The sequence below is a fragment of the Lutra lutra genome, chromosome 9 (genome assembly GCF_902655055.1).
Source record: "Lutra lutra chromosome 9, mLutLut1.2, whole genome shotgun sequence".
Taxonomy (NCBI): Eukaryota; Metazoa; Chordata; class Mammalia; order Carnivora; family Mustelidae; genus Lutra; species Lutra lutra.
The window spans coordinates 26,370,926-26,396,217 of NC_062286.1; the positions used below are offsets into that span (position 1 = coordinate 26,370,926).

Genomic DNA, 25,292 nt, shown 5'->3' on the forward strand with positions numbered 1-25,292 from the left:
AGAATTGCCAAGACTTTGGAAGTGAGGATAAAGAATGGGTAGGAACTGGTAAAAGGAAAAAGCAAATGAGCCTGAAGGAAATTGCTTCTTGGCTACAACCAAAAAAATCTAAATGGCAAATAGTCCAGATAACCACTTCAGGATACCGGCCTCTGAATTGACTCTGAAAAGTTATGGACTTTGAAAACTCTGATGGCTTTTAGGCCAGAACCAGGAAGAGGAAAATAGAAGAGTATTCTTTGGCATGGAAGAGTCCACAGTGAATTGTGTGAGTGGATCTCAATAAAGTAGGAGGCTGTTCTATTGTTTCAGAGCTCACCTGTTTGTTTCTTTGAGATTAAACACTCTGATATGAGTTACCTAAAAGAGAGAAGACATCTACTTAAGGGTGCCTGGGAGAATAGGAGCTGTACATACCACCCAGTCTCTCAATCTAGTTCTGCCTTCAGGGTCCAGGAGGGAAGACCCACCCTGGTTGGGTGTGTTTGCCTCCATGGCCAATAATACTGGAATAATTTTGAAGTAATATATAATAACTCCCTGAGGCTTACCAGGTCCATTGCTTTTCCACCTTAAATAGAGTTCTTCTATATTGGATCCTTGCCTCACCACAAATATTCTTACATCTCATATGAGGAGGGCATGGACTTCATGGAGCTCTTGCACTATGGGGATTTCCTTAGGTCTGGGGACACATGAACAGGGAGCAGAATATCCTGAAGTTAGAACCAAATCTCTGATTTGCCCATTCCTTACAAAACACCGTAACCTTATTGGTTCTCCTGTAGAAGTCCTACTTTCCCAACGTAGGCTTTTTCTTTCCATTTGAGCATCTCTGAAAAATTCCCCAGATCTCTCTTCCTTCTCTACCTCTGTATCTTTTGACCTTTGAGGAATTTTTTTAAATCCCCATCAAGTTCCTTTTTCACCAGATCTTTCGGCAAAGCAACAAAGAGAAGTTACCTGAAAAATGCAAGCGGAGACATCAACCAGTCCTGGTTATTCTAGCAAATCGGCCAGCCGTCTTAACAAAAATTTATATGCTACAAGATACAAACTGTAAACCTACCCATTAAGTTAGGGTGATTTTAAGGTCTTTGTTCATCTGTGTTTGTTTCCAAATCCTGAGTTAGATTTACTGTTTTTTGTTTTGGTTTGTTTTTTGGGGTTTTTTTTTTTTTTTTTTTTTTTTTTTGGTATTTGGGTGAATATTCTTTATCGTTTCTCCTAGATTTTATTATAGATGCAAGATTGGACAGAAAGAATATGCTGTTGGCGGAGGTGCTACTAAGCAGGAGGCAAAACAGATGGCCGCGAAATTTGCATATCAGCAGATAGAGTTAGAGAAGACCTCCATGGTATGTACTGCCTTTGGATTTAACTTATAAATTTTAAGATTCTTTTTGAAGTGGATTTGACCTAAGACTGCATTTAGATGATGCCAAGACAGCCAGTCACAAAGCAAAAGGATTCCTCCATTCTGTGTTTCATCAATGAGCCATGAGCCATGGGGCCATGAGACCCCAGAAAGCAAAGTTCTCTTGGGTGCTTTGGGTTCTTTGAAGGTTTTATTTATTTGAGAGAGTGAGTGAGAGAGAGAGTTTGGATGGGGTCGGGGGAGGGCAAAAGAGGGGGAGAGGGAGAAGCAGACTCTCACCCTGAGCAGGGATTCTGATGTGGGACTCGATCCCAGGACCCTGAGATCAGGACCTAAGCCGAAGGTAGACGCTTAACCCACTGAGCCACCCAGGTGCCCCCAGGGTCGTTTTTTAAATCTAGATCAAGCATCCATAAATAAATCTGGTAGTTAGCACACAGAGACTGAAACGTGTGGAGAAGTGATGTATTTGCTCTTAAAACTCCTAAGGGGTACTCTTTCTTTCAGAAAGAGGACTCAGAAGCATCCAGTGATTCTTGGACTACTTTGTCTAGTGACTCCAGAAACAGCACTTTGGTGAAAAACATATCGTAAGTGTGGACAAACAGCGGTGATGTTTAACAAATTTAGATTGCTGCCTGAGAGGTCACATTTTTATGAAAATGCTTAATGTTTAAGGAGAATTTAGAGAAAAAAATTCTGATCAACAGAAGATAGGCAGCATTGACCAACTAATAATGATCCCCTTTTCTTCTAGTGCTTCTAAATCACCACTTGAAAATGATTCCTCACCAAATGCTCCAGAAAGAAATTGTAACAGCATCAGTGTCAACACTTCTTCATCTCCTCTGGTACAGTATTAGCCTCTAGCTTCCTGATAATCTTTTTCTCCGTTGTGTTTCCTCATTTAAAAATTGCCTCCAGTCCTCAACTGTAATTTTTCCACTTTTATCTCATACACTCTTGTTTCCTATTAATATGTGGCAGCATTTTGGCTTTCTCCTTTCTTTTTTTTTTTTAAGATTTTATTCATTTATTTGTCAGAGAGGGAGAGGGAGAGAGAGCGCGTGAGCACACAAGCAGGCAGAGCGGTGGACAGAGGCACCCAATGAGGGACTCCATCCGAGGACCCTGGGATCATGACCTGAGCCGAAGGCAGGGGCTTAACCAACTGAGCCACCCAGACGTCCTTCTCCTTTCTTTATTAACCCCTGCTCCTCACATGCAAAATTCTTCCACTCTTCGCTTGCGTCTTCCTCTCCCTACTCGCTTTCATGTTTCCATATATTCCTGTGATCTTGGACAGTACTTCATAATGTCCTTTAATATTTAGTCTGCTCCTGTTTAAAAAAAAAATCAGAACTAATTTTTGTGGTGACAGTTCGTGTTGCACAAGTGCCATGTTTATAACAAACTTGAAACAAATCAATAAGAAAAAGAAGGGCAGCTCAGAAAAATGTGGAGAAGGATCTGAACAGAGCAATTCAGAGAAGAGATACCCAGATAGGCAACAAAAATATGAAAAGATGCTTTACTGCATGGTAATAGGGAAAATGCAGATCAAAACAGCAGTTAGGTACTTCTTTAAACCCATCACCATGGCAAAATTTGAGTCTGGCGATACTAAGTGTCACAGAGCGGTGTTCCCGATTGTAACAACCATGTGCTGTGGGTGGAAGTATAGGTTGGTAGAGTTTGGCCATATGGAGTGAAGCGGAGGGTGTGGATGCCATGCCTTCAAGCAGTTCCATTCCTGGGGATGTCTCCTAGAGAAGCACTCCTACATAGTACAAAGAAACATATTTCTTGCAACCTCATTTGTAACAGGAAGAGTCTTAAGAAACATTGTCCATTAACAGCATGGCTACATTAATATACTGTAGTCATCACACAGTGGGAAGTGTTCTGAGCTCATAAACTCAAGAGTTTGACGCTCCTCCCTCTGTGTCAACATATTCAGATTGGTAATACTACAAAACCTACCAGAATAAGAGTGAATATGAATAAGGAATAGCTATGTGAAAGTAACTTTTGAGATTTTGAGAGTGACGATTCCTCTTTTTTTGCTAAATATTAAAATTATTAATTTGTGCTAAAAATGAAATTATTAGTATTGCCATTTTTTTTCTTTTTCTTCTTTTTTTAAGCATTGCCGTTTTTAAAAAAAAGATTTTATTTATTTGTTTGGCAGAGAGAAAGACAGCGAGAGAGGGAACACAAGCAGGTAGAGTGGGAGAGGGAGAAGCAGGCATCCCACTGATCAGGGAGTCTGATGTGGGGCTCCATACCAGGACCCTGGGATCATGACCTGAGCTGAAGGCAGGTGTTTAATGACTGAGCCACGGAGGGGCCCCTAGCATTGCCATTTTTAACTGATGACCAGATAAGAAACACTTGGGGAATTATTTTAGACTGGATCCCTGAGCTCCATCTGAGTCTTTAGCACTGTAGAGGACTGTGATGCACGCCTTCTTATTTATACCCACTGGCCCAGGGGGATCACCAGGGGGGCTGTGGTCTGTCCTGGGGGAATCAGTGCTTCTGCTGAACTTGCCCTGATTGCTTTTTTGTCTCCCTCCCCCACTGCCTTATCTGTCTAGTTGCTATAACAGTGAGAACTTCGATCTAGCCAAGTAAACTGAGAAGCAGGGCTTGATGAGAATACCTAAGTTGATGAGGCTTGTTCATCTAACGAGCCAGAAATATCACAGAACCATTTAGAAGCACAGGAGGATAAAGCAAGATAACTGATTGAATCATCTAAAACTGTTTTTCATTTCCTTTTGTTCCAGAGCAATGTCAGAAGTAGTGAAAAGAAGGTGAAAAGGTGGGTATCGTGATGCAGTGCCCGTATTTGGAAATGAAGTTTTGTTTCAGACTTAGGTTGTTAACTTTATTTACTAGGTCTTCAGTATTTGTAGAGTACTATATACCCTTCTTTGAGTGGAATTTCAGAAGTAGAAAGCATGGTTAAGGATCCCAAAAAAGCTTGAAATCTATAAACAAGTGATTTTACATATGTAGAGAAGTCTTTGAATTTAGGTACACACTGCACTGTAGAGGAAAGGGCCTGTGGGGGTATCACTAGAGACATTGGTTAAGGGCATTATTTTGGACAAGGCTGACAGAAGTGACCCTGGAGAGGCACTTTCCAGAGAACTGCATTATTTTACAGACAGGCAGGTAGGGTTCGGATGGTGTAATGACTTGGGTAAGAAAAGGAAAAGATCAAAGGTTATGTTAATAATGATGGATTGGTTTCTGGAACAGAAGAGAAAAACAAGGATATAATCTGAGTCATCAATGAGGACGGGATGGCAATAGGGGCCATAATGGGCCACCAACATATTCTGAACCAGAGGAGATGTGTCAGGGAACGATGATTCCTGATGTGGGTGTTTAGGTGGAGGCAGGAGAGGTGTGTGGAAGGTGATCTGACATCTTGGTTATCATGGCAGTGATGAGGGGTGAGGAGAATTTGCAAGCCCGACTGTACAGGAAGAGTGGACAGGATTTGAGGGAATAGAGTTGCAATAAGGGTGAAGAAGAGGCAAAGGAGAAAGGATTTGAAGATTGGTCCTTGTGGACGAGACACAGATGGGAATCATGGGCACTGATGGGGTTAAGGAAGTTCAAGAGGGCTTAGGGGGAAGATAGCAATTTGAATATGTTTAGTTTTCACTGGGGTTTGCACTTCCCAGAGCACATGGCTCACCACCCTCTAGGAATAAAGTACAAAGACCAGGAGCAAGGAGATCTGTTTTCTTTGGTTTTGAGTCTGTAGGGGAGAAAGGAGAAGCTGGTAGATCACCAACATTGAATGTGGTAAGGCAAAAAAAAAAAAAAAAAAAAGGAATCAGGAAAGGAATGAAAAATTATTAGTGGACAGAGGAGAACTGTCAGTATACTGTTTTATAAAAGAAAGGTTAACACGTTCTACCCTGTAATTCTAATAGTGGACTCACAATATAAAAAAAACTAGTACATGACATAAAGTTCTCTTTTATTTGAGTTTTATTTGAGTTTTATATTCTTCTCTTAAATTTTAGAACTTTGGCACCTACCTTTAACTCTCCTGTGAGCAAAGAAAACAAGCACACTGTGGAAGAAAGGTAAGAGGGAAACCTGTAAAAAAAGATCTGTTTAAGGATATGTTTGCTCGTTGGACAGATCTTCTGAAGGGACTATTGTACACCAGCCAGATTAATTCTATTTCTCTCTGAACAGTTAATTTTTTTTTTTTTTTTTGGTATAGTCAGACCCCGAAAGGATCATTATCTCTTGGAGAAGTAATGTTTAGATGAATCCAAGTGGAATGTGGTAAATGTAGATCTGTGTGATACTTAAAGTGAGGTTCTCTGACATCCATGGAAGTTTTTAATATTGAAGATAAATATTTCTTTAAGCCAGTGATTTTTTTTCTAAAAGACCCCCAAAGGAATCGAAGTAGATCCACTTGAATCTGTTTTCCATTTTCCAGCTCCATTCCAGATTTCATGTTGAAAAGAGTTTCCTCTTGTGATAGATTATGTGTTTGGGTTTAAACAAAATATCAAAAACAAACGTGAAACCTATTTGCAACAGGAGGACACTGACCTCATATATACCTGGCACTGTGCTGGGCATTGGATCTAGAGCAGGAACAAATAGAAACAGCTTCCACCCTCACAGAGTTTTGTGGGGATGATAATTATGTGAAAAATCTGTAATTATAATCTCTGGTCAGAGGTGTGAAGGGAAAGCAATGACATGGTACAAAACAGAAATAGGACCCTTGGGTTTAGTGTGAGGGGTGAGGCAAAGGCTTTCTGTGGGGTCACCCATGTGGGGGCACCTGGAGGATGAGTTAAGCACGGGGAGATGGGGTGTGTGGCTTCACAAAAGCAGAACATGCGGAAAAGTGAAGGTAGGAGAGCTGTGTGAGTGTTCAAGGGGCAGAGGCTGTGTGCTTGGAGTGTGGTGAGCAAGGGCGCCATGCCACTGGACAAGCTGGGGAGGGAAGCACGAGACCCCTTGTAGGCCGTCTAAGGACTTCCTGGGGTTTGCTGAGAGCAAAAGGGGGCTGTTGGACCATTTAGGCAAAAACAAAGAGACATTTTCAGAATTTCTCACCCTGCTTGCTGTGTGGCTCATGGACTGGAGTAAAGCAAGGAGAGGGAGTGGAGTGTCCGAGCCAGTACGGTTCTGAAGGAGGCTGATGGGATCTTGAACGGGTGTGAAGATGTTGGAGATGAGAAAAGTGAGCACACACCTTTGATGTGTTTGGGGAGTAGAACTGCCAGGGCTTAATGATGGAATGTGGGGCAGGAGAGAGGGGGGAAGACCAGGTAGTTACAAACGTAGGTAAGCTCAGAGACCATGCCCATTTCTCTTATGATAGCTTGGTGGTAGCTGGGGAACCAGCATGACCACGAGATATGTTGGGAGCAGGAGCGGGAGAAACTAAGACTTGATGCTTGAAGAGTTTCACTCTTCTTATTTAGAAGGGAGCGCCATGTTTGTTATACCCTCTGTCCAGCTGGTGACCTTAAGGGGAAGTGGAAGGGTGGGGCAGGGGTGGGGAGAGGGCCATGACCACAGAACTCAGAGTAACAGTGGCGTTTCTCTTTTCAGGTTTGCTAATGATTTTACAGAAATAACGCCAATTGGCTCAGGAGGATATGGTCATGTTTTCAAAGCAAAGCACAAAATTGTTGGGAAGTTTTATGTTATTAAACGTGTTAAATATGATAAAGAGTAAGTACATGTTTGTTTCTTCGAATGAGAAGGTTTGTGAACCTGCACAATTCTTTTTTTAATGTCTCTCATCTTCGTTAGCAGATTATTTACTTTTTTCCTAGTCTTCCTTAAAAATGTCACTCTCTCATCAGGAGCTTGGCTTCCTCTAACATAACCCCATTTTACCGTGGTTATTTCACTGAAAAAAAAATGAGTAGACCATTGTTCATTCTTTCAGTTCTGACTTGATGAAAACTGAAGTTATGGAATCATCTAGTAAACGGTGACTTTTGACATTTTCTGGTCTCCTCTCCTCACTTTACGGATTAGGAGACTGAGACCCAAAGAGGCAAACTGATTTGTCAGCAGTACAAGCTAGTTGGTACCCGTCCCATTTGTCTATTATTGCATTATACACCATGTCAAAATGTAGTGGCTGAAAAAGAACAGGTATTATTATCTGTCACTGTTCTGTGAGTTGGATATGTTCGTCTGGGCTATCCCCACACGGGATCTGTTACGCATTTTTAGTCAGAAGTCATCAGAAAGCTTGGGGGTGCCTGGGTGGCTCAATGGGTTAAGCATCTGCCTTTGGCTCAGGTCATAATCTCAGAGTCCTGGGATCGAGCCCTGCATCGGGCTCCCTGCTCAGCAGGGAGTCTGCTTGTCTCTCTCCCTCTGACCCTCCCCCCACTCATGCTCTCTCTCTCTCTCTCTCCCTCTCCCTCTTTTACAAATACATAAATAAAATCTTTTGAAAGAAAAAAGTCCTCAGAAAGCTTGGCCAGGGATGGGAAGGGGTCATGGGCTAAGGAAAACGATGTGAGCAAAGGAGAAGCAGGCATGGAGTCCTAGCCACTCCTCATCTCAGCCAAATAAACCTACTTCCTGTGCCATGGACAATGCCTTACAGTTGAAATCCCTCCATACCCACCTGGCATCAAAACAAGACTTTTTCTTTCCACGTTGGGGTGTGTGTGTGTGTGTTTTAAGGATTTATTTATTTATTTTAGAGAGAGGGAGAGAGCGAGAGAGAGAGCACACACAGGTCAGGGGTTGGGGGCAGAGAGGGAGAGGGACAGAGAATCTCAAGCAGACTTCATGCCAAGCATGGAGTCTGACATAGGGCTCGATCCCATAACCTGAGCTGAAACCAAGAGTCAGACGCTTAGCTGACTGAGCCATCCAGGTGCCCCTCTTTCCACATTGTTTTGCTTGACAGGAATGAAGTGTTATGCCTTACATTCGGTAACTTTTTTTTTAATGGTAATACTTAACAATGATAAGGATACGGTATCTTGGACATTTTTAGTGTCTTCATAAATTAGTATAATACAGTTATGAATATACTTGGAATATTTATTCACCATGACACACGGGTTTCCTGTGTGGGAATCTATTCTAAGGATATTATCCAAATGATGGAAAAAGTTGCACAAGAAGATGTAAATCACAGTGTCATTTATAACAGTGAAACATGAGAACAAATCAATGTCCAACAATGAACAAGTGATTAAGTATGTTCTGTTCTCTCCCCTGCTCAATGGCAAAACAAAGTGGCTCAGTGGGTTAAGCCTCTGCCTCTGGCTCAGGTCATGATCTCAGGGTCCTGGGATCGAGCCCCGCATTGGGTTCTCTGCTCGGCAGGGAGCCTGCTTCCCTTCCTCTCTCTCTCTGCCTGCCTATCTGTCTACTTGTGCTCTCTTTCTCTCTGTCAAATAAATAAATAAAATTTTTTTTTTAAGAAGTGAGGCTTATATACTGAAAGTATTTACAAGTGAGATGGTATGATGCTGGAATTTGCTTCAGAATAATCCAGGGGAGATGAGGAGGTGAGTAAGAGCATAGATGAAACCAGATTGGCCAGGAGTTAATAACTGTTTCATCTGGGTGATGGCTAGGTAGCAGGTCATGATACTATTTGTTCTAATTTTTTGTAGTTTTGAAATCTTAATGAGAAAGTTTTACATGATATGTATAGATTACATAGATTGTGTAACAAGGAAAATGTAAAAATAACCTGTTATGTGAAAAATAGGATAAAAATTATATACTATAATTATAAGTATATAAAAATATGTATGAAATGATCTCTCTGATATGAGGAATATGAGAGACTGGGTGGGGGGTCATAGGGGTAGGGAGGGAAAAAAATGAAACAAGATGGGATTGGGAGGGAGACAAACCATAAGAGACTCTTAATCTCACAAAACGAACTGAGGGTTCCTGGGGGGTGGGGAAAGGTAGGGAGAGGGTGGCTGGATTATGGATATGGGGGAGGGTGTGTGCTATGGTGAATGTTATGAAATGTGTAAGCCTGATGATTCACAGTCCCGTACCCCTGGGGCAAATAATACATTTTATGTTAATAAAAAAGTCATTAAGTTAAAACCAAAAAAATGTGTATGAAGAAAGATGGTAAGAAATAAACCAAAATAATCACTGATTGTATTAGGACTGTTAAAGTACTTTTTCTTCTTTTATTCTTATAAATTTTGTGTCATGTAGGTATAGAACTTTTCAAGTTAAAAAATGGGATTATAAAATGTTTTCTTACCCTCTCTCACCCTTGAAATCTCAAATTTAATAATTCTGTGTAGTGCAGAATTTTGCTCTTGATCCCATATCCATCTAAAGCTCCCACACGTACAGTGTAGTCTCCCTTTCTCGGCATAGGAGATCTCCTTTGTCTATTTTTGCTACACACTGAAAATTCTGATTTGCGTTCTTCAAGTTGCCTGGATTACCCTTGCAGCCCAAACAGGGTTGGCTTGAGAAATCCAAAGTGATTTTAACACAAGTCTAAACAAAATATGATGTGTGAATTAGTTACCAAGGTTTGCATGACTGGCATTTCGGAGACCACCACGAATGACTTTTAAATTATCTGATACTTGGGATTAATGAAGTCACCGCTTCTTCTGTTATGTTGAGAATGAGAACAGCTGCGTATTTTCTGTGTGTTCAGTCTTTCCTTTGCAGGGCTCCTGGCTTCCATTTATTTTTATTTTTTTAAAAGATTTAATTTATTCATTTGACAGACAGAGATCACAAGTAGGCAGAGAGGCAGGCAGAGAGAGAGAGGAGGGGAAGCAGGTTGCCTGCTGAGCAGAGAGCCCCAAGCGGGGCTCGATCTCAGGACCCTGGGATCACTATCTGAGCCGAAGGCAGAGGCCCAACCCACTGAGCCACCCAGGTGCCCCTCCTGGCTTCCATTTTAAACACTCAGGGTGTGGGAACCAGGGTGACCATTGAATAAGGAAGCACACGTAGTTGTCTTCTGTTACTAGACTTGTAGTTTTTACAGGGATGTATAATGACACTTTTCTCTTCCTTATTTCTTTAAAGGAATAAGGTAGAGCGTGAAGTAAAAGCTTTGGCAGAGCTTCATCACCCAAATATTGTTCAGTACTGTAATTGCTGGGCTGGGGACGATTACCATCCTGAGGACAGCATAAATCCTTCAAGGTAACTACAAAGAATTCTCGTAGCTCTAATAGGATGGAGGAAACTGTTATTTATGAAGTGTGGGCCACCAGTTAAGGCCATTAATTAGTACTATCACAACCACAAATTCTGTTTTGGACGCTGTTATGTCTCTATTCACCATATAAGGAAATAACGAGCAATCTTTTCGTGGCTCCTATTCCTTGCTCCCGACTTGCTTAAATTTTTTTTTTTAACTGTCCTCAGCTATTTTCAGAACCTCAATGTGTAGGCTTGCTCACGTGCCCCAACCTCAGGCCAGGCTGTAAACGCAGCTTCATGAAGAAGGTTTCAATGTGTTGTAGATGCTACAGCTGGCAGCCTGTCCTCAGCTTCTAGCACTTTCCTGTCCTTCTCAGAGGCTCCTGGTTTGTGGAGTGCAGTCAATTGGGTGGAGAGTCTCTCTCTTTTTAAAATTTAAATTTTTTTAAAATTTTAAGTAGACTCCGTGCACAACGAGGGGTTTGAACTCACAATCCTGAGATCAGGAGTCACATGCTCTCCCGACTGAGCCAGCTAGGTGCCCCAAGGAGTCTCTGTTGAATATAGTCACACCACTTATGGTGGAATGGTGGGCAGTGAAAATAATTGTAAGACTATGAGCTGTGATGGGGGTACCCTGCTGGGTATCACTCATGTTTTGTCTCAGGCCCTTGAAAAAGGACTGGAAGGTTCTAAAAACCTGGCATGTCCCTCTGAAAGCCAGCCAGTGTTTCTTGAGGACTGTCCTCACAGAAATCCTGAGGACATTGAGGTCCTGTTCATTTATTGACTCCCGACGCCAGCCCCAGCCCCACCCCATGGTGGAGAGGTAATTGAGAGCTTTATCATTAGTTTCAGGAGTTACTGACCATCAGCATACAGACAGGACTTCTTCAGCTTTTAGCAAATTCTTGGCTTTCTCTTCTTATTTTCTAGCCAACATAAGTTCAAAGAATATAAGTTAATATTGAGGCCAAGCTAGTTGAGAAAGCAACATAAAAGCATGGTTAGCAGACTCAGTCCTCACGGGTATGTCATAGGAATTTATTGGCACTACTCTTTGAGGACATTTCCTTACGCTGTTTTCAATTTGTTTTGCATGTATTTCTCTCACTAAACCGTAACCCGCATGATGGCAAGGATGGCATCTAACTCATTTTTTCATCTCTCGGTGCCTGTTCTAGGCCTTCCACAAAACAGAACTCAATAGGTTGATGATAAATTAAAATGTTCCAGAATTCTTTTATGTAGTGGTGAACTTTGGTTTTCTTTAATTCCATCGCGTTAATGTTCTTATTCCTATTAGCAAAGGTGATCCAGGATCCTTCACCATTAAAGAATGGTCAGACTCATACTTTATAGTTCACAAATAAAGCTCTGGACATTTGGGAACTTAGGATTTAAATGAAAAGATGACTTATTATATTTTGATCAAGTTTGTTATATTTAGATTTCTGTTTTGAGACATATTTGGGGATTCTTAAGGAGATAAAGTACAATTTTAAAAAGAAAGGTTATTTTTTATGAATTTATTTTTATTGCTAACTTGTACTGTGAATTTTATATCCAGACCAAAGATTAAGTGCCTTCTCATCCAAATGGAATTCTGTGACAAGGGGACATTGGAAGCATGGATTGATGACAGAAGAGGCAAGAAACCAGACAAACTTTTGTCTCTGGAATTATATGAACAAATAGCAGAAGGTGTAAAGTATATACACAGCAAAGAGCTAATTCACAGAGACCTTAAGGTAAATGGAAAATGTACTGTTCAGATTTGATAAATATGATACAGTCATTTTTAAATTTTCCTTCTCTAGTTTTAGAATTGATGGATAGTCCTGAAAAATACTAAATCCTTTAAAGTTAGAATGGATCTAGAACTTGCCCCAAATACCATTCCATAGCAGCACACAGAAGACCTCCAGGACAAATGAATTTATCGAGACAGTCAGAAGGAGCCCTATAGGCAGGAGCTCATTCACTTCTGCTGCTATCTGGCCGCTCATCATACTCCGGGTGCAAGTACCAGTAGCTTTCGGAAGCTGAACATCCGTGTGCAGATGGTTACTGTGGCTGGCACACCAGTGGGCCACTCTGTCCCTGCCTCTACCGCTACTCAGGCTTGTTTGGCAAGCAGAAGAGACTCCCATGACTGGCTTTGGGAAGGTGGTTCTCCTAATTTCTTTTTTTTTTTTTTAAAGATTTTATTTATTTATTTATTTATTTGACAGAGAGAGAGATCACAAGTAGGCAGAGAGGCAGGCAGAGAGAGAGGAAGAAGCAGGCTCCCCGCTGAGCAGAGAGCCCAATGCAGGGCTTGATCCCAGGACCCTGAGATCATGACCTGAGCAGAAGGCAGAGGCTTAACCCCCTGAGCCACGCAGGTGCCCCCTCCTAATTTCTTAAGTCATTACTCTTGAGGGCAGTCCCAGATACTGGGTCCAGAGTCTAGAATTTTCTTGGGATTTGGTTCGACATTTCTACCCTGCGATTGGAAAACTAGTAATCCAAAACTTGGAACACATAGCATACCTTGGTATTTTTGTTTTCTGTGGACTTCCTCACTTCTTTCATGGTCTAGATGAGCTGTTTTTCCATTTTACCTTCTCGTCAAAATGAAAGAAGGGACAGGAGAGCTTTACACAGTGTCCCCCAATCTCTCTTCCCTGTAACCTGCCTCCTCCCATTACAAAGTAGCCATGCGGAATCCTAGCACGGAGGCTTTGTACTTTTTGCTCGACCCGTTCTTCTGCTTGTCTTCTTTGGTCTCAGTTTCTTTACATAGCCCTTCTTGATCACTCTGGATCCCGCAGAAGCACCTCATCTCTGTGGATCTTGGCTGTCTGCTTACCCTGCTCATTGATAAGCCAGGAATGAGGAATGAAGCTAAAAGTTTCTTGAGAAAAAGAAGCTCCTGGATATAGAGTTGTTGGGCTTAGACGGGAATAATTGGCCCATAAAAGTGTGTCTTTGGTCTGCCCCCAGGAACTGGAGGCTTGAGGCCTTTGTGTTGGAATCTGCCTGGTTCCATCTTTTTTGCTTTCTTTCTTTCTTTTTTTGAAGATTTTATTTATTTATTTGAGAGAGAGAGGGAGAGCACAAGAGAGAATGTATGAGCAGAGAGAGGGAGATCAGACTCCCAACCAACTGGGGAGACTGACTCGGGGCTCCCTCCCAAGACCTCAGGATCATGACCTGAGCCGAAGGCAAACGCTTAACCAACTGAGCCACCAGGTGCCCCTGGTTCCATCTTCCTTTAACAATATCTTAAAGGTGCATTTTAAAGTTGGAATGTTACAAGAACTATGTTCAAAAGAATACATGTAGAATGGCTATATCTCCACCTTGGAATAAATCATATATATAGTTAAATTAAAAATTAGGCAAATTAATTCTAAAGTAATCTGCAAATAAATGCACACGTTTGGGTATTAACTCCCAGGCCCACTTCTGGATGAATCCATGAAACTGACAGGTTCTGCCTGGCTCTTCCTTTCCCTAGCATTTCCATCTCCCACGCTGCCTGTGCCCTGGTCACCAGGTGATCTTTCCTTGGGTCTGTTTGCAGACAGTGTTTGCTCCATATCTGCAATTGCTCAAAGGTCAGACTTTAATACTCCTCAGCCTTCTGGCCTCCCCTAACTTTTCTAGCTTCGCTGCTGCATTTGCTGCTTTATCCCATCTAAGAGAAGAGGCCGACGAAGGCAGGCATTTTCTCTCTGATGCTTCACATGACACCAGCTGTGGGTGGTTTTTGCTAGAGGATGGTCTTCACCCTAGGAAGTCCGTATTGCATAAAGTCTACCAGCATTTACCACCTTCTGTCAGAATCTGAAGCATTAGACCATCAAATCATTACATCATACATCGAAACTTATATGTCAGTTATACCTCAACAATAAAATATATTACAGCAAAATGGAGGGGGGTGGAAACTAGTTGAACATCCTGGTGAGGGACATAGAGGTTTCTAGAGTAAAAGCTTCTGGGGGTTCTTTCCCTCTGCAGGCCCAGGCTCTTTGGTCAGCCTCGGCCTGTGGATTCAGCCCTTTTCCCTCGAACTTCCTGTATAAAGTTTACACTTTTTTTTTTTTTTGGCCTTACCATTACCATAACTGATTAGACAAAATGTGACTTTATTGTTTTTATTTTTTCTTTTTAATGAACTATAACAAGCGATCTGCTATTTTTATTAGTCTCATCCAGCTTCTGGATTTAGAAGCATCATAAATACAACCTCAGGGTTTAGACCTCTGTGGGAACAGCAGTTGCACTTGCAAACCCAAAATATTCCTGCATGGTAATTTGAATACCGCATTGGAAGGTTTTCTCTCTGCACCCACCCCACACGCATCTGCAGCCTTCCATCTTTATGATTGGCACTGGATTCCAGCCTCATTGTTAATGGTGCTAATCTAACTGCTAATTTCCGCTTGAGTCTTTATAAGAGGGCTTCTTGGAAGCTCCTCTGTCAGCCTTCCTGGCTTTACGGTCTCTTCCCTGTCAGCTCTTCTGCTAGGCCCTTTCGTGAGTATTACCTTCCAGATTCTGCATGTGTACGTAAAGCCCAACACTTTATTCACAGTTGCCTTTTCAAGAATGACAAAATAGGGGCGCCTGGGTGGCTCAGTGGGTTAAAGCCTCTGCCTTCGGCTCAGGTCATGATCTCAGGGTCCTGGGATCGAGCCCCGCATTGGGCTCTCTGCTCAGAGAGCCTGCTTCCCTCTCTCTCTCTCTGCCTACTTGTGATCTCTGTCTGTCAAATAAATAAATAAAATCTGTTTAAAAAAAAAGAATGACAAAATATATATTTTTAAATACTATATTTTTAAGCAATGTCTACACCCAACATGGGGCTTGAACTCACCACCCTGAGATCAAGAGTCTCATGCTCTACCAACTGAGCCAGCCAGGCACCCCAGGAATAGCATAATATTAATCTCCTTATCAACAACATTCCTGTTTTCATGGTCTTTAGAATGTTGGTCAGTACCACCTACAAAATTATGGAATAGAATGAACAGTCCCCATTCTGTCCCCCTCCCATTTTTTTCAGTCTGCTTAGAATATTACATACATAGACAGAAATACTTAATTGCTAGTTATCAGCTTTCAGTTAATGTGGCCTGCCCTCAAGGACAGAAGCAGTATGTTTGTCAAGAAGTTGTCAGGGGGCTGGAGAAATTGACATCAAGGAAGTCCCCAGGAGAAATTCTGCATAGGATATCTTAACAGCTTTATCGAGAAGAGACTCATTCTGAGAATCTCAAACTTAGAGATCTGAAGGGCTTCTGCTTCAATCCCCAACAGATTCCTGGACTCATATTTGCAACATTTCTACCAAGTCGATGTCCAGCCCCACTCCCTAAGATGGGGACTCTCAAATTCCCATTTTTTGGACCACACTGTTAGTATATTAGGATATCTTAAAGCAAGCCTTTTGGTTGTTTCTATGCTCTAGTACTGTGCAGAGTAGAATCTACCTTCCACTAAGCATCTCTTCAGATATTAGAAGGCAGTTAGGCCCAAAGCCTTCTCAGGTGATAGAGAAGTCCTTATGTCCTCAGCTGGTACTTTAAAGACCTTCGGTATTAAATATCCTGTTTTGGGCTACCCATGTAAGGGTAAATGCCTTATAAAGAAATATAAAAATAGCCATTGTTAAATATGATTTGGAGATGTGACAACAGTCTGTTGAATTGGTACTTATAAATTAAATATTGGGTTTTTTTTTTTTTCTGTAGCCAAGTAACATATTTTTAGTAAATACAAAGCACATAAAGATTGGAGACTTTGGACTTGTGACATCCTTGAAAGATTATGCAAATCGGACAAGTAATAAAGGAACTCTTCGATACATGAGCCCAGAGCAGGTGAGATCCCTTTCCTTTCTATGTATTTTTCACTTCTTTCGAATTTTTAATTCTAGAGATAATAGGTGCCTCTTGTAAAATTAAAACAGCACAGAACCATGTAGAATAAAAATGGAAAATTCTCTTTAACCTTCCCTTCTACTCCTGCTCTTCTCATAGAGTCTTGTTTATCCTTTCAGATAATTTTCTCTGAATTATAAACATATATAAACACAAATATGTATGTATATAGAGCCTTTTTTTTTTTCAAAGATTTTATGTATTTATTTGACAGAGAGAGAGAGATCACAAGTAGGCAGAGAGGCACGAAGACAGAGGGAGAAGCAGGCTCCCTGCTGAGCAGAGAGCCTGATTCAGGGGTTGATCCCAGGACCCTGAGATCATGACCTGAGGCGAAGGCAGAGGCTTAACCCACTGAGCCATCTAGGTGCCCCTAGAGACTTTTTGCATAAAGATATAAGGACATGCTTTTACAAGTTACTGTAATGTTGTTTCGTGACTTAATTTTTTTCACTCAACAGTGTATCCTAATCTTTCCATCTCAGCACAGGTGGATCTGCACATTCATTTTACTAACTACATTGTATGCTGACCTGTACCATCATTAATGTAACTTTCCTTCTTGATGGTTATTTAGTTAGGCTGTTAGCAAGTTTTTACATCTTTTCCCCTTTATCTTTGACTCTAAAAACAAGTATTTCCATCATCATCTGTGATAGGTTCCTTCAAGTAAAATTATTGAGTTGAATGACATTTCTCTTTTTCTTTTTAAATATTTTATGTATTTATTTGACAGAGAGAGACACAGCAAGAGAGGGAACACAAGCAGGGGAAGTCGGAGAAGGAGAAGCAGGCTTCCTGCTGAGCAGAGAGCCCGATGCAGGGCTGATCCCAGGACCCTGGGATCATGACCTGAGCCAAAGGCAGCTGCTTAATGACTGAGCCACCCAGGTGCCCCTGAATAGAATGACATTTCAAGTGCATTTCAGAATTGGCCAATACTGTGAAATCGGCAGGCTCCTTTCCCTTGTTCAAGTCCTCTCTCAAGACAGCCTTTCCGGGCAATCCTATGGTAACCGGTGACTCCCAGTCTCATAGGGCCATACAGAATATCAAAGATTTATTTCTGGCCCCCGTAATGTGTTGGCTGCAGTCTGGCTGTGGTTTGGTCCCACGTGTCTCCTTCATTCCAGAGCCCAAACTGAAGGAAGCATCCTATCCATATCATTGCTTTCCTTATAGCAGGGGGCCATGGCAGGATCTCGTGGTGATTGGGCAGGCTCTGCCCAGGAGTGGTGTACATTACTAACCATCATGGCCCTGTGCAAATTGCATGGCCCAGCCCAAGGGGAGGAGATGGCAGGTGTCATCCTCTCACTGCCCAGCTGGGAGCAAAGATAGACCTCCCTGAAGGCCATGTTTATATTCTTCAATGAAGTTTCAAAATATTTTTTTTCTTCACCAAGACCACTTATATTTTTAAAGCATTTCCCTCAATATGTATAGTGTTTTGCTATGAAAATGGGCCTCCTTGTATCTAATCGGTTATTAACAAGGCTATTGATTCTAAGACATTTTTATTTTTAATTCTGATAAAATACATATAAAGTACAATTTACCATGTTCTCCATTTTTAAGTGCACAGTTGAGTGGCATCAAGTATATTTACATTTTAGTGCAATCACTTCCACCATTCCTCTCCAGAATTCTTTTCATCTTGCAAAATTGAAACTCTGCACCTCTCAAATAGCTCCACATTCCCCTCTCCCTCAGCCCTGGCAACCACCATCCTGCTGTCTGTCTCTATGAATATGTCTGCTCTAGATACCTTGTGTAAGTAGAATCATGCAGTATTTGTCCTTCTGTGACTAGCTTTTTCCATGCAGCATAATATTCTCAATATTACCTATGCTGTAACATGTGTCAGAATTCCCTTCCTTTTTAAGGCTCAACAATATCCATACAACAAATTGTATGGATAGATCACATCTTGTTTGTCTCTTCATCCATCAGTGGATACTTGGGTTGCTCCAGCTTTCAGCACTAGTGAAAATTGCTGTTACGAACCTGGTTGTCCAGCTATTGATTGTGAATGTTTGTCTTGTATGTAGATTTCATTACTCTAGGAGCTTGTATGTTTCAGTTGATACTTTATTATCTATTTTTCATCTTTTTGATGTTTGAGAGTCTAGATTGAAGAGGACATCCACCTGTTCTCTTTGGGGACCATGTGGCACAGAGATATAATTTTTTTGTGGAATGTGAAAATGGAAGATAACAGGTGGCTGATGGCTCCCCTTTAACTCCCACTTTTAAAAATATCTCCTGCACCCTATGTTGCAGTCCTAAATATATTTTTAAAAAATTCGTTCATCATTGTGCTTTTCTTTTTTTTTTTAAGATTTTATTTATTTATTTGAGAGAGAGTGAGAGAGAGAGAGAGCAAGTGGGGGGGGGAGGGTCAGAGGGAGAAGCAGACTCCCCACTGAGCAGGGAGTCTGACCTGGGACTCGATCCTGGTACTCCAGGATCATGACCTGAGCTGAAGGCAGTCGGTCAACTGACTGAGCCACCCAGACTCCCTGTGCTTTTCATTTTCTTAGTGGTTTTTAAGTTGAGAATCATTTTGTTAGGGGATGATTTATATACCATAAAATATATATCTTAAATGTACATTTTTGACAAAGGCACATTCCTTTGAAACCCATAAGCTTATGAAAATGTAGAACACTGTCCTCACCTGGGAAAATTCCCTCAGGCCCTTTCCAGTCCATCCCTCCTTCCCAGAGGAAATCAGTGCTCTGATTTCTGTCACCACAGAGTAGTTTTCCCTGTCTTGAGCTTCATATGAATGGAATCATACTTTATATATCTTTTTGTATTTGATTATTTCACTCGAAGTAATGTCTATTGGAGAACTTCTAGTCGTTGCTGATGCCAACAGGTTATTCCTTTTCATTACTAAGTACTATTCCATTGCCCTGATAGACCGCAATGTGTTTATCCATTCTCCCATGGGTGGACATTCACATTGCTTCCAGTTAGAATATTAGAAATACATCTCTATGAGCATTTGTATGCAAGGCGCTTAGTGAGAACTGTTTTAACTATTTTACCTGCTGCATCTTATTTATTTATTTGTTTGTTTATTTATTTATTTATGGTGCATCTTATTTAACACCATAGTTGAACTCTGAGATTGAAACTTTTGTTATCCCCATTTTAGGGTTGAGATTATTCTACCCTTGACAGTTAATTTACATGGTTGATGCAGCTCTTAAGTGACAGCATTGAACCAGGGTAGTCGGGTGTTGCTAACAAACAGTGTCTTGTTACATGATATAAGATATCTTGGTCAAATAACTTTCTTGGCTTCAGAAAACATGGATCTTTACATTGGGTGAATAATGAGTGTAAACATATCTTGGTCTTTTTAGATTTCTTCACCAGAATACGGAAAAGAAGTGGATATCTATGCTATGGGGCTAATTCTGGCAGAACTTCTTTATATATGTCCCACTCTTTCAGAAACAATACAGGTAACTAATCTCACAAAAGGAATTAAGCAACAAAAATTATTTGCAGTCATCTCCAAAGTGCTCTATGGTAATTATCCTCATGTGAGGATTGGCTTGAATATATTCGTGTTGACTGAAAAAATACGGATTTTATCTTTTCCATGTTTGGGCAACCAAAGCTTTTTGTTTAAGACTGAAACCTTTGGTCTTCTTCCAGAGGTGTGTACACCTCATAAAACGACAGCTGTTTCTTACTTGAGTCAGTCAGTAAACTTTTATTGATTGACTGGTTTGTATAAGACACTGTGCTAAGTGCTACAGGGTTATAAAAATGGATGAACCTTGCTCTAAAGGAGCTTATATTCTAGAAAGGAAAATAAGAGAATGCTATACATGTTTTGGGAGAAGACATGAAGCTTTGTGGAGATGGCTAGGACAGAGGTCTTTCTAGCTATAGGGATTTCGGTTTCATGGGGGTATTTAATCTGGGCTTTGAAGGATTGGTTCACTTCTAATGACCCAAAATAGAAAGAAGGCAATTCCAGCCTTCAGACAGCAATGTGCAGAATGTGGGGATAGCAAGCAGTGGCATTTTTATTGGAGTATATAAGTGACAAGGAAGTGATGGTTGGTGGCACTGGAAAGACATGTTGGGGCTGGACGAAGGCAAGATGATGGTCTTTCTTATGGAGGCAATGGGTTGCTCCTAAAGGCATTAGGCAAATGGATAGCTTGGTCTGAGGCTCAATAAAGGGAACTTGGCTGGAGCCAACAGCCTTCTCTGTACAACTGGGTAATGAAACACCTATCACATAGGATTCCAAAAAAGATGAAGGGAGATAATGCATGTGATGTCCTTAACACTTCAACATATCATGTTGTTAAGGATGGAGCAAGGTGGGGAAGGGAAGTCCTGCATGCTTCTTGGCTAAGAAGCAACTTTGGTTTTCCTCCCAAGTAAAGAATTTCCTAATGATTTTATATGTTTTATTTTCAGATTTTTAAAGCGCTAAGGGATGAGAAGTTCCCAGATGTGTTTGATGCCAGAGAAGTAAGCACTTGAAAATAATCATAATTTTATTTATTTCAATGTTCTATTTCTTAGTATTGACTCATTATCATTACAGAAATTTCTTCTGCAGAAATTACTGTCACATGATCCCACAAAGCGACCTAATGCTTCTGAAATACTGGAGACTTTGAAGGAGTGGAAAAATGTTGCAGTGAAAAAGGAACGAAACACGTATTAGAGCCCTTCTAAAAAAAGTATCCTACTTTGGATATTCAATTTTAACAAATTTTAACAAATTTAACTTCAAAAGCATTTATACATTTGCCTTATTTTCCTGGTTTATCTCCTTATTATAAACATAGGGAATCTCTCAAATTTTTTCTATCTATTAGTGAATCAATCAATTAATAAATGTTAAGTGTTCATTCTTTCTGGGCCAAAAAATATAAGAAGATCTTTCCCTGTCTTAGATAGCTAACCAGCTCATTAAAGAAATATGATATCCATAAAAAGATAAGTGTTTTTTGATTTTGGAAAACAGTTTGGTCAAATCTGGTTAGGTTGAAGGTTTATAGACCCTCAAAGCCATCAATTCCATTCCCATGTGCATGCCTACAAGAATGTTCATAGAAAGTCTGTTTGTAACAGCCAAAAGAACAAAAAAAAAAATGTCCATCACAAGAAGAATGGATAAATTTTATTTTTTCACACATTGTAATACTATATAGCAGTGAAAATGAATGAATGATAAGCTAAATATAGTACCATGATTTATCTGATAGGAACATAATGTTAAACAAACAGCCGGTTACAGAAAATATAGACAGAATGGTTCTCTTCACATAAAGTTCCAGAGAAGGCTAAATGAAATAATTTTGTTTAGAAATGCAAACAAATGCGATCCAACAATAAAGGGAAAGAAAGGAATAAGAAATATTAAATCCCATAGTGATTCTCTGAGGAGGGACGGAAGTGGTGTGACCCAGGGGGTGAACTGCAAAGGTAACAATTCACCATTTTTTCTTAAACTGACTGTTGAGTTTACTACTGCTTACTGCCTAGTTCTTCTTCTTTTTTTTTTTTTATCTTAAATACATTTTGTATCTGTTAGAACACACCCTTTAAAGATATAGCTGCGCTGGAAGGCAGGAGGTAAGCACAGAAAGTAGTCAATGTGGAGGGGTTCATGTGAGACCCCTTTCTACTAACGTATCATGGTGCAGGGCTTAGGCGTGGCATTCCAGTGAGACTTCAAGTAGGGGAGGGGTTTAACTGAGTAGAGAGGAACCCGTATGGGCAGTAGTCTGGGCAAGAGGCGTGGCTTGAGTTCTGGAAGAGATACACCTGAGGAACACTGGATATACTCATTTATTTCCCTGGATTGCTGGAGGGAATACCAGAAGATAATTTGGGTGGCATTCTGGAAGAACCTGAAAGTTGATTTAAACTTTAGAGCAACCAACTACCATTCTAAAATTGTCATATAATTTTACAGTTTTTTTTTTTAAAGATTTTATTTATTTGACAGAGATCACAAGTAGGCAGAGAGGCAGGCAGAGAGAGAGAGTGGGGGGAAGCAAGCTCCCTGCTGAGCAGAGAGCCCTATGCGGGGCTGGATCCCAGGATCCTGAGATCATGACCTGAGCCGAAGGCAGAGGCTTTAACACACTGAGCCACCTGGGTGCCCCAATTTTACAGTTTTTAAAATGAGCCAAATTTAGGCTAAGCAGAAAACTATAGAGAAAATGCTTTTATAAAGGTTTATGGCTATTAAAAAAAATTTTTTTTAAGATCTTATTTATTTATTTGACAGAAAGAGATCACAAGTAGGCAGAGAGGCAGGCAGAGAGAGAAGAAGGGAAGCAGGCTCCCCGTAAGCAGAGAGCCTGATGTGGGGCTCGATCCCAGGACCCTGGGATCATGACCTGAGCCAAAGGCAGAGGCTTTAACCCACTGAGCCACCCAAGTGCCTGGCTTATGGCTATTTCTAAAAAGTTACTAAAAGCAGTTAATATGGTTTTCATCTCCCAATGGAGTATGTGACAAAGGGAAGGTTTATCGATGAATGCTAAAGCTATTGGTTGAAAAGGCGTTGGGGAACAAGATCTTCATAGGAATTAAGCATAATCCTACAGATGTTATATCAGAAGGGGAAGAAGGGAAATTCACCTTTGCAATGGAAAGATCTCATCCTCTTCTCAATAACCACTTGGTTAAATCTAGCATCACTGAAGGTGGGACAAACTAATATTATGCCTCTCCTAATGTGATTGATGTAAGAATTATACACTATCACATATTTAGTTTTATTGCCCAAGCATTTTACTGAAATTCAATCATGAGGAAATTATTAGACAAACCCTGAATGAAGTCATTCTATAAGATAATTACTTTGGGTTTTTCAAAAAAAAGCCAATATCATTAAAAAAAAAAAAGTAGAGGAAGTATTCTAAGTAGAAAGAGACTCTCTAGAGAGATATCATGACCAAATACAATGCTTGAATCTTGATTGTATCTTAGATATTAAAAAAAAAAAAAACCAGCATGGGCACCTGGGTGGCTCAGTCAGTTAAGCAGCTGCCTTCGGCTCAGTTCATGATCCCAGGGTCCTGGGATCGAGTCCCATATCAGGCTCTCTGCTCAGCGGAGAACCTGCTTCTCCCTCTCCCTCTGCTTGCTGCTCTGCCTGCTTGTGCTCACTATCTCTCTCTCAAATAAATAAATAATCTTTTTTTAAAAAAATAGCAAATAGCTTAGTTCTTTTGGGGACAATTAAGAACATTTGGATATTGACTGCATATTAGATGGCATTATAGATGATAATTTTTGTAGGTGTGGTAATGATATTGTCATGCAGGAAAATGTCTTATTCTTAGGTAATGCATGAGAAAGTATTTAGGGGTGAAGTGGCATGATAATGGCAACTTTCTTTTTTTTTTTAAAGATTGCTTATTTATTTATTTGAGAGAGAGAGCAGGAAGGGGGTGGGAGGATAGTGGTGGCGGAAAGGCAGAGAGAGAAGCAGACTCCCCGCTGAGCAGGGAGCCCAACGTGGGGCTCAATCATGACCTGAGCCAAAGGCAGACACTTAACTGACTGAGCCACCCAGGTGCCCCAATATTGGCAACTTTCAAATGTTCAGCAAAAATCAATTATGTACATGAAGAGAAAGAGAAAGCAAATGGGGTGAAATGCTAATAGCTGAACAACTGATAAATCTCGTTGGAGGATATAGAAGTTATTAATGCACATAAGTGATTTAGCTTTTATGCATATGTGTTTGTGTGTGTGTGTGTGGCCAGCTACATAATTTGTGGGACCCAGTGAAATCAAAACATGAGGACTTTGTTCAAAAATCAAGCATGGGCACTTCTTGAACACAGAATTTTGTGCAACTGCACCAGTTCCACATCCATGAGGTCAGACACACATGTGAACATAACACATATCCATGTGCACACACATATATGTGCACATACACGTAACTGAGATGAAATGTTTAGAAGTCTAAATACCAGCTTCTCCAAGACTCCATTATCCAGGACACTGACTAGAAACATAAACTCATAATATCCATTCCCTACTTGAGTGTTCATCGTAACTTGAGGTTCCTGGCATGTTCATTTTTTTATTATAGAATAATGAATGATTCTAATATTATTCATATTTTAATAAATTTTTATGTTAAAACATACATCAAAACAGAGAATAAGGGGAACGTCTGGATGGCTCAGTTGGTTAAACATTCAACTCTTCATTTTGGCTCAGGTCATGATCTCATGGTGGTGGATTGAGCCCCAAGTCAGGCTCTGCGCTCCCCTCAGCAGGGAGCCTGCTTCTCACTGTCTCTTTCCCTCTGACCCAACCCCCGCTATCTTTCAAATAAATAAATAAAATCTATTAAAAAAGAAAGAAAAGAATAGCGATACTCTGTGTACCCATCACCCAGTTTCAACAACGATTAATATTCTACCTTTCTTGTTATATCTGTCCCTTTTTTTTTTTATTTTTTACTGTAGTATTCTAAAATGAATGTTAGGTGTTATATAATTTCACTTGTAAATACTTAAAAGCATATCTCTGATACAAGATCTTTTGAATTTCAACAAAACCACGATAACATTTTTATTCAACAAAATTAATAAGATTTCTTTGATTATCATACAATAATCTTAAATGTATTCAGTTTTCTTCACAAAAGAAATATTTTTACTGGTTGTTTAAATCAGGATCCATCACTGTCTCTTACTCTAACACTTACCCCTGTTTTCAGTTTTTTCCTCTTGCCATTCATTTGAGGAAGTAGCTGGATTGATTTGATT

At 40.5% G+C, this 25,292-nt stretch overlaps 1 protein-coding gene and 1 non-coding gene across 7 annotated transcripts in view; one reads left to right on the forward strand and one right to left on the reverse strand.

Annotated features, from left to right (window-relative positions):
- EIF2AK2 (eukaryotic translation initiation factor 2 alpha kinase 2) overlaps window positions 1–22,471 on the forward strand; it is a 30,644-nt gene extending 8,173 nt beyond the window's left edge. For 4 of the 6 annotated variants that reach the window (XM_047745135.1, XM_047745132.1, XM_047745134.1 and 1 more), the window contains 12 exons: window positions 1,232–1,358; window positions 1,886–1,968; window positions 2,136–2,229; window positions 4,171–4,205; window positions 5,428–5,490; window positions 6,992–7,114; window positions 10,445–10,564; window positions 12,135–12,315; window positions 16,312–16,440; window positions 19,878–19,979; window positions 20,956–21,009; window positions 21,086–22,471. In XM_047745135.1, coding sequence (XP_047601091.1) covers window positions 1,232–1,358; window positions 1,886–1,968; window positions 2,136–2,229; window positions 4,171–4,205; window positions 5,428–5,490; window positions 6,992–7,114; window positions 10,445–10,564; window positions 12,135–12,315; window positions 16,312–16,440; window positions 19,878–19,979; window positions 20,956–21,009; window positions 21,086–21,208 — 1,234 coding nt within the window. In that variant the 3' untranslated portion in view covers window positions 21,209–22,471. The remainder of the gene's footprint in view (window positions 1–1,231; window positions 1,359–1,885; window positions 1,969–2,135; window positions 2,230–4,170; window positions 4,206–5,427; window positions 5,491–6,991; window positions 7,115–10,444; window positions 10,565–12,134; window positions 12,316–16,311; window positions 16,441–19,877; window positions 19,980–20,955; window positions 21,010–21,085) is intronic. The other 2 variants (XM_047745136.1, XM_047745137.1) reach the window with 2 other exon arrangements.
- On the reverse strand, window positions 15,410–15,482 carry TRNAK-CUU (transfer RNA lysine (anticodon CUU)). Its single transcript has one exon. It is a non-coding gene; the product is annotated as a tRNA-Lys (tRNA).
- Window positions 22,472–25,292: the final 2,821 nt, after the last annotated feature.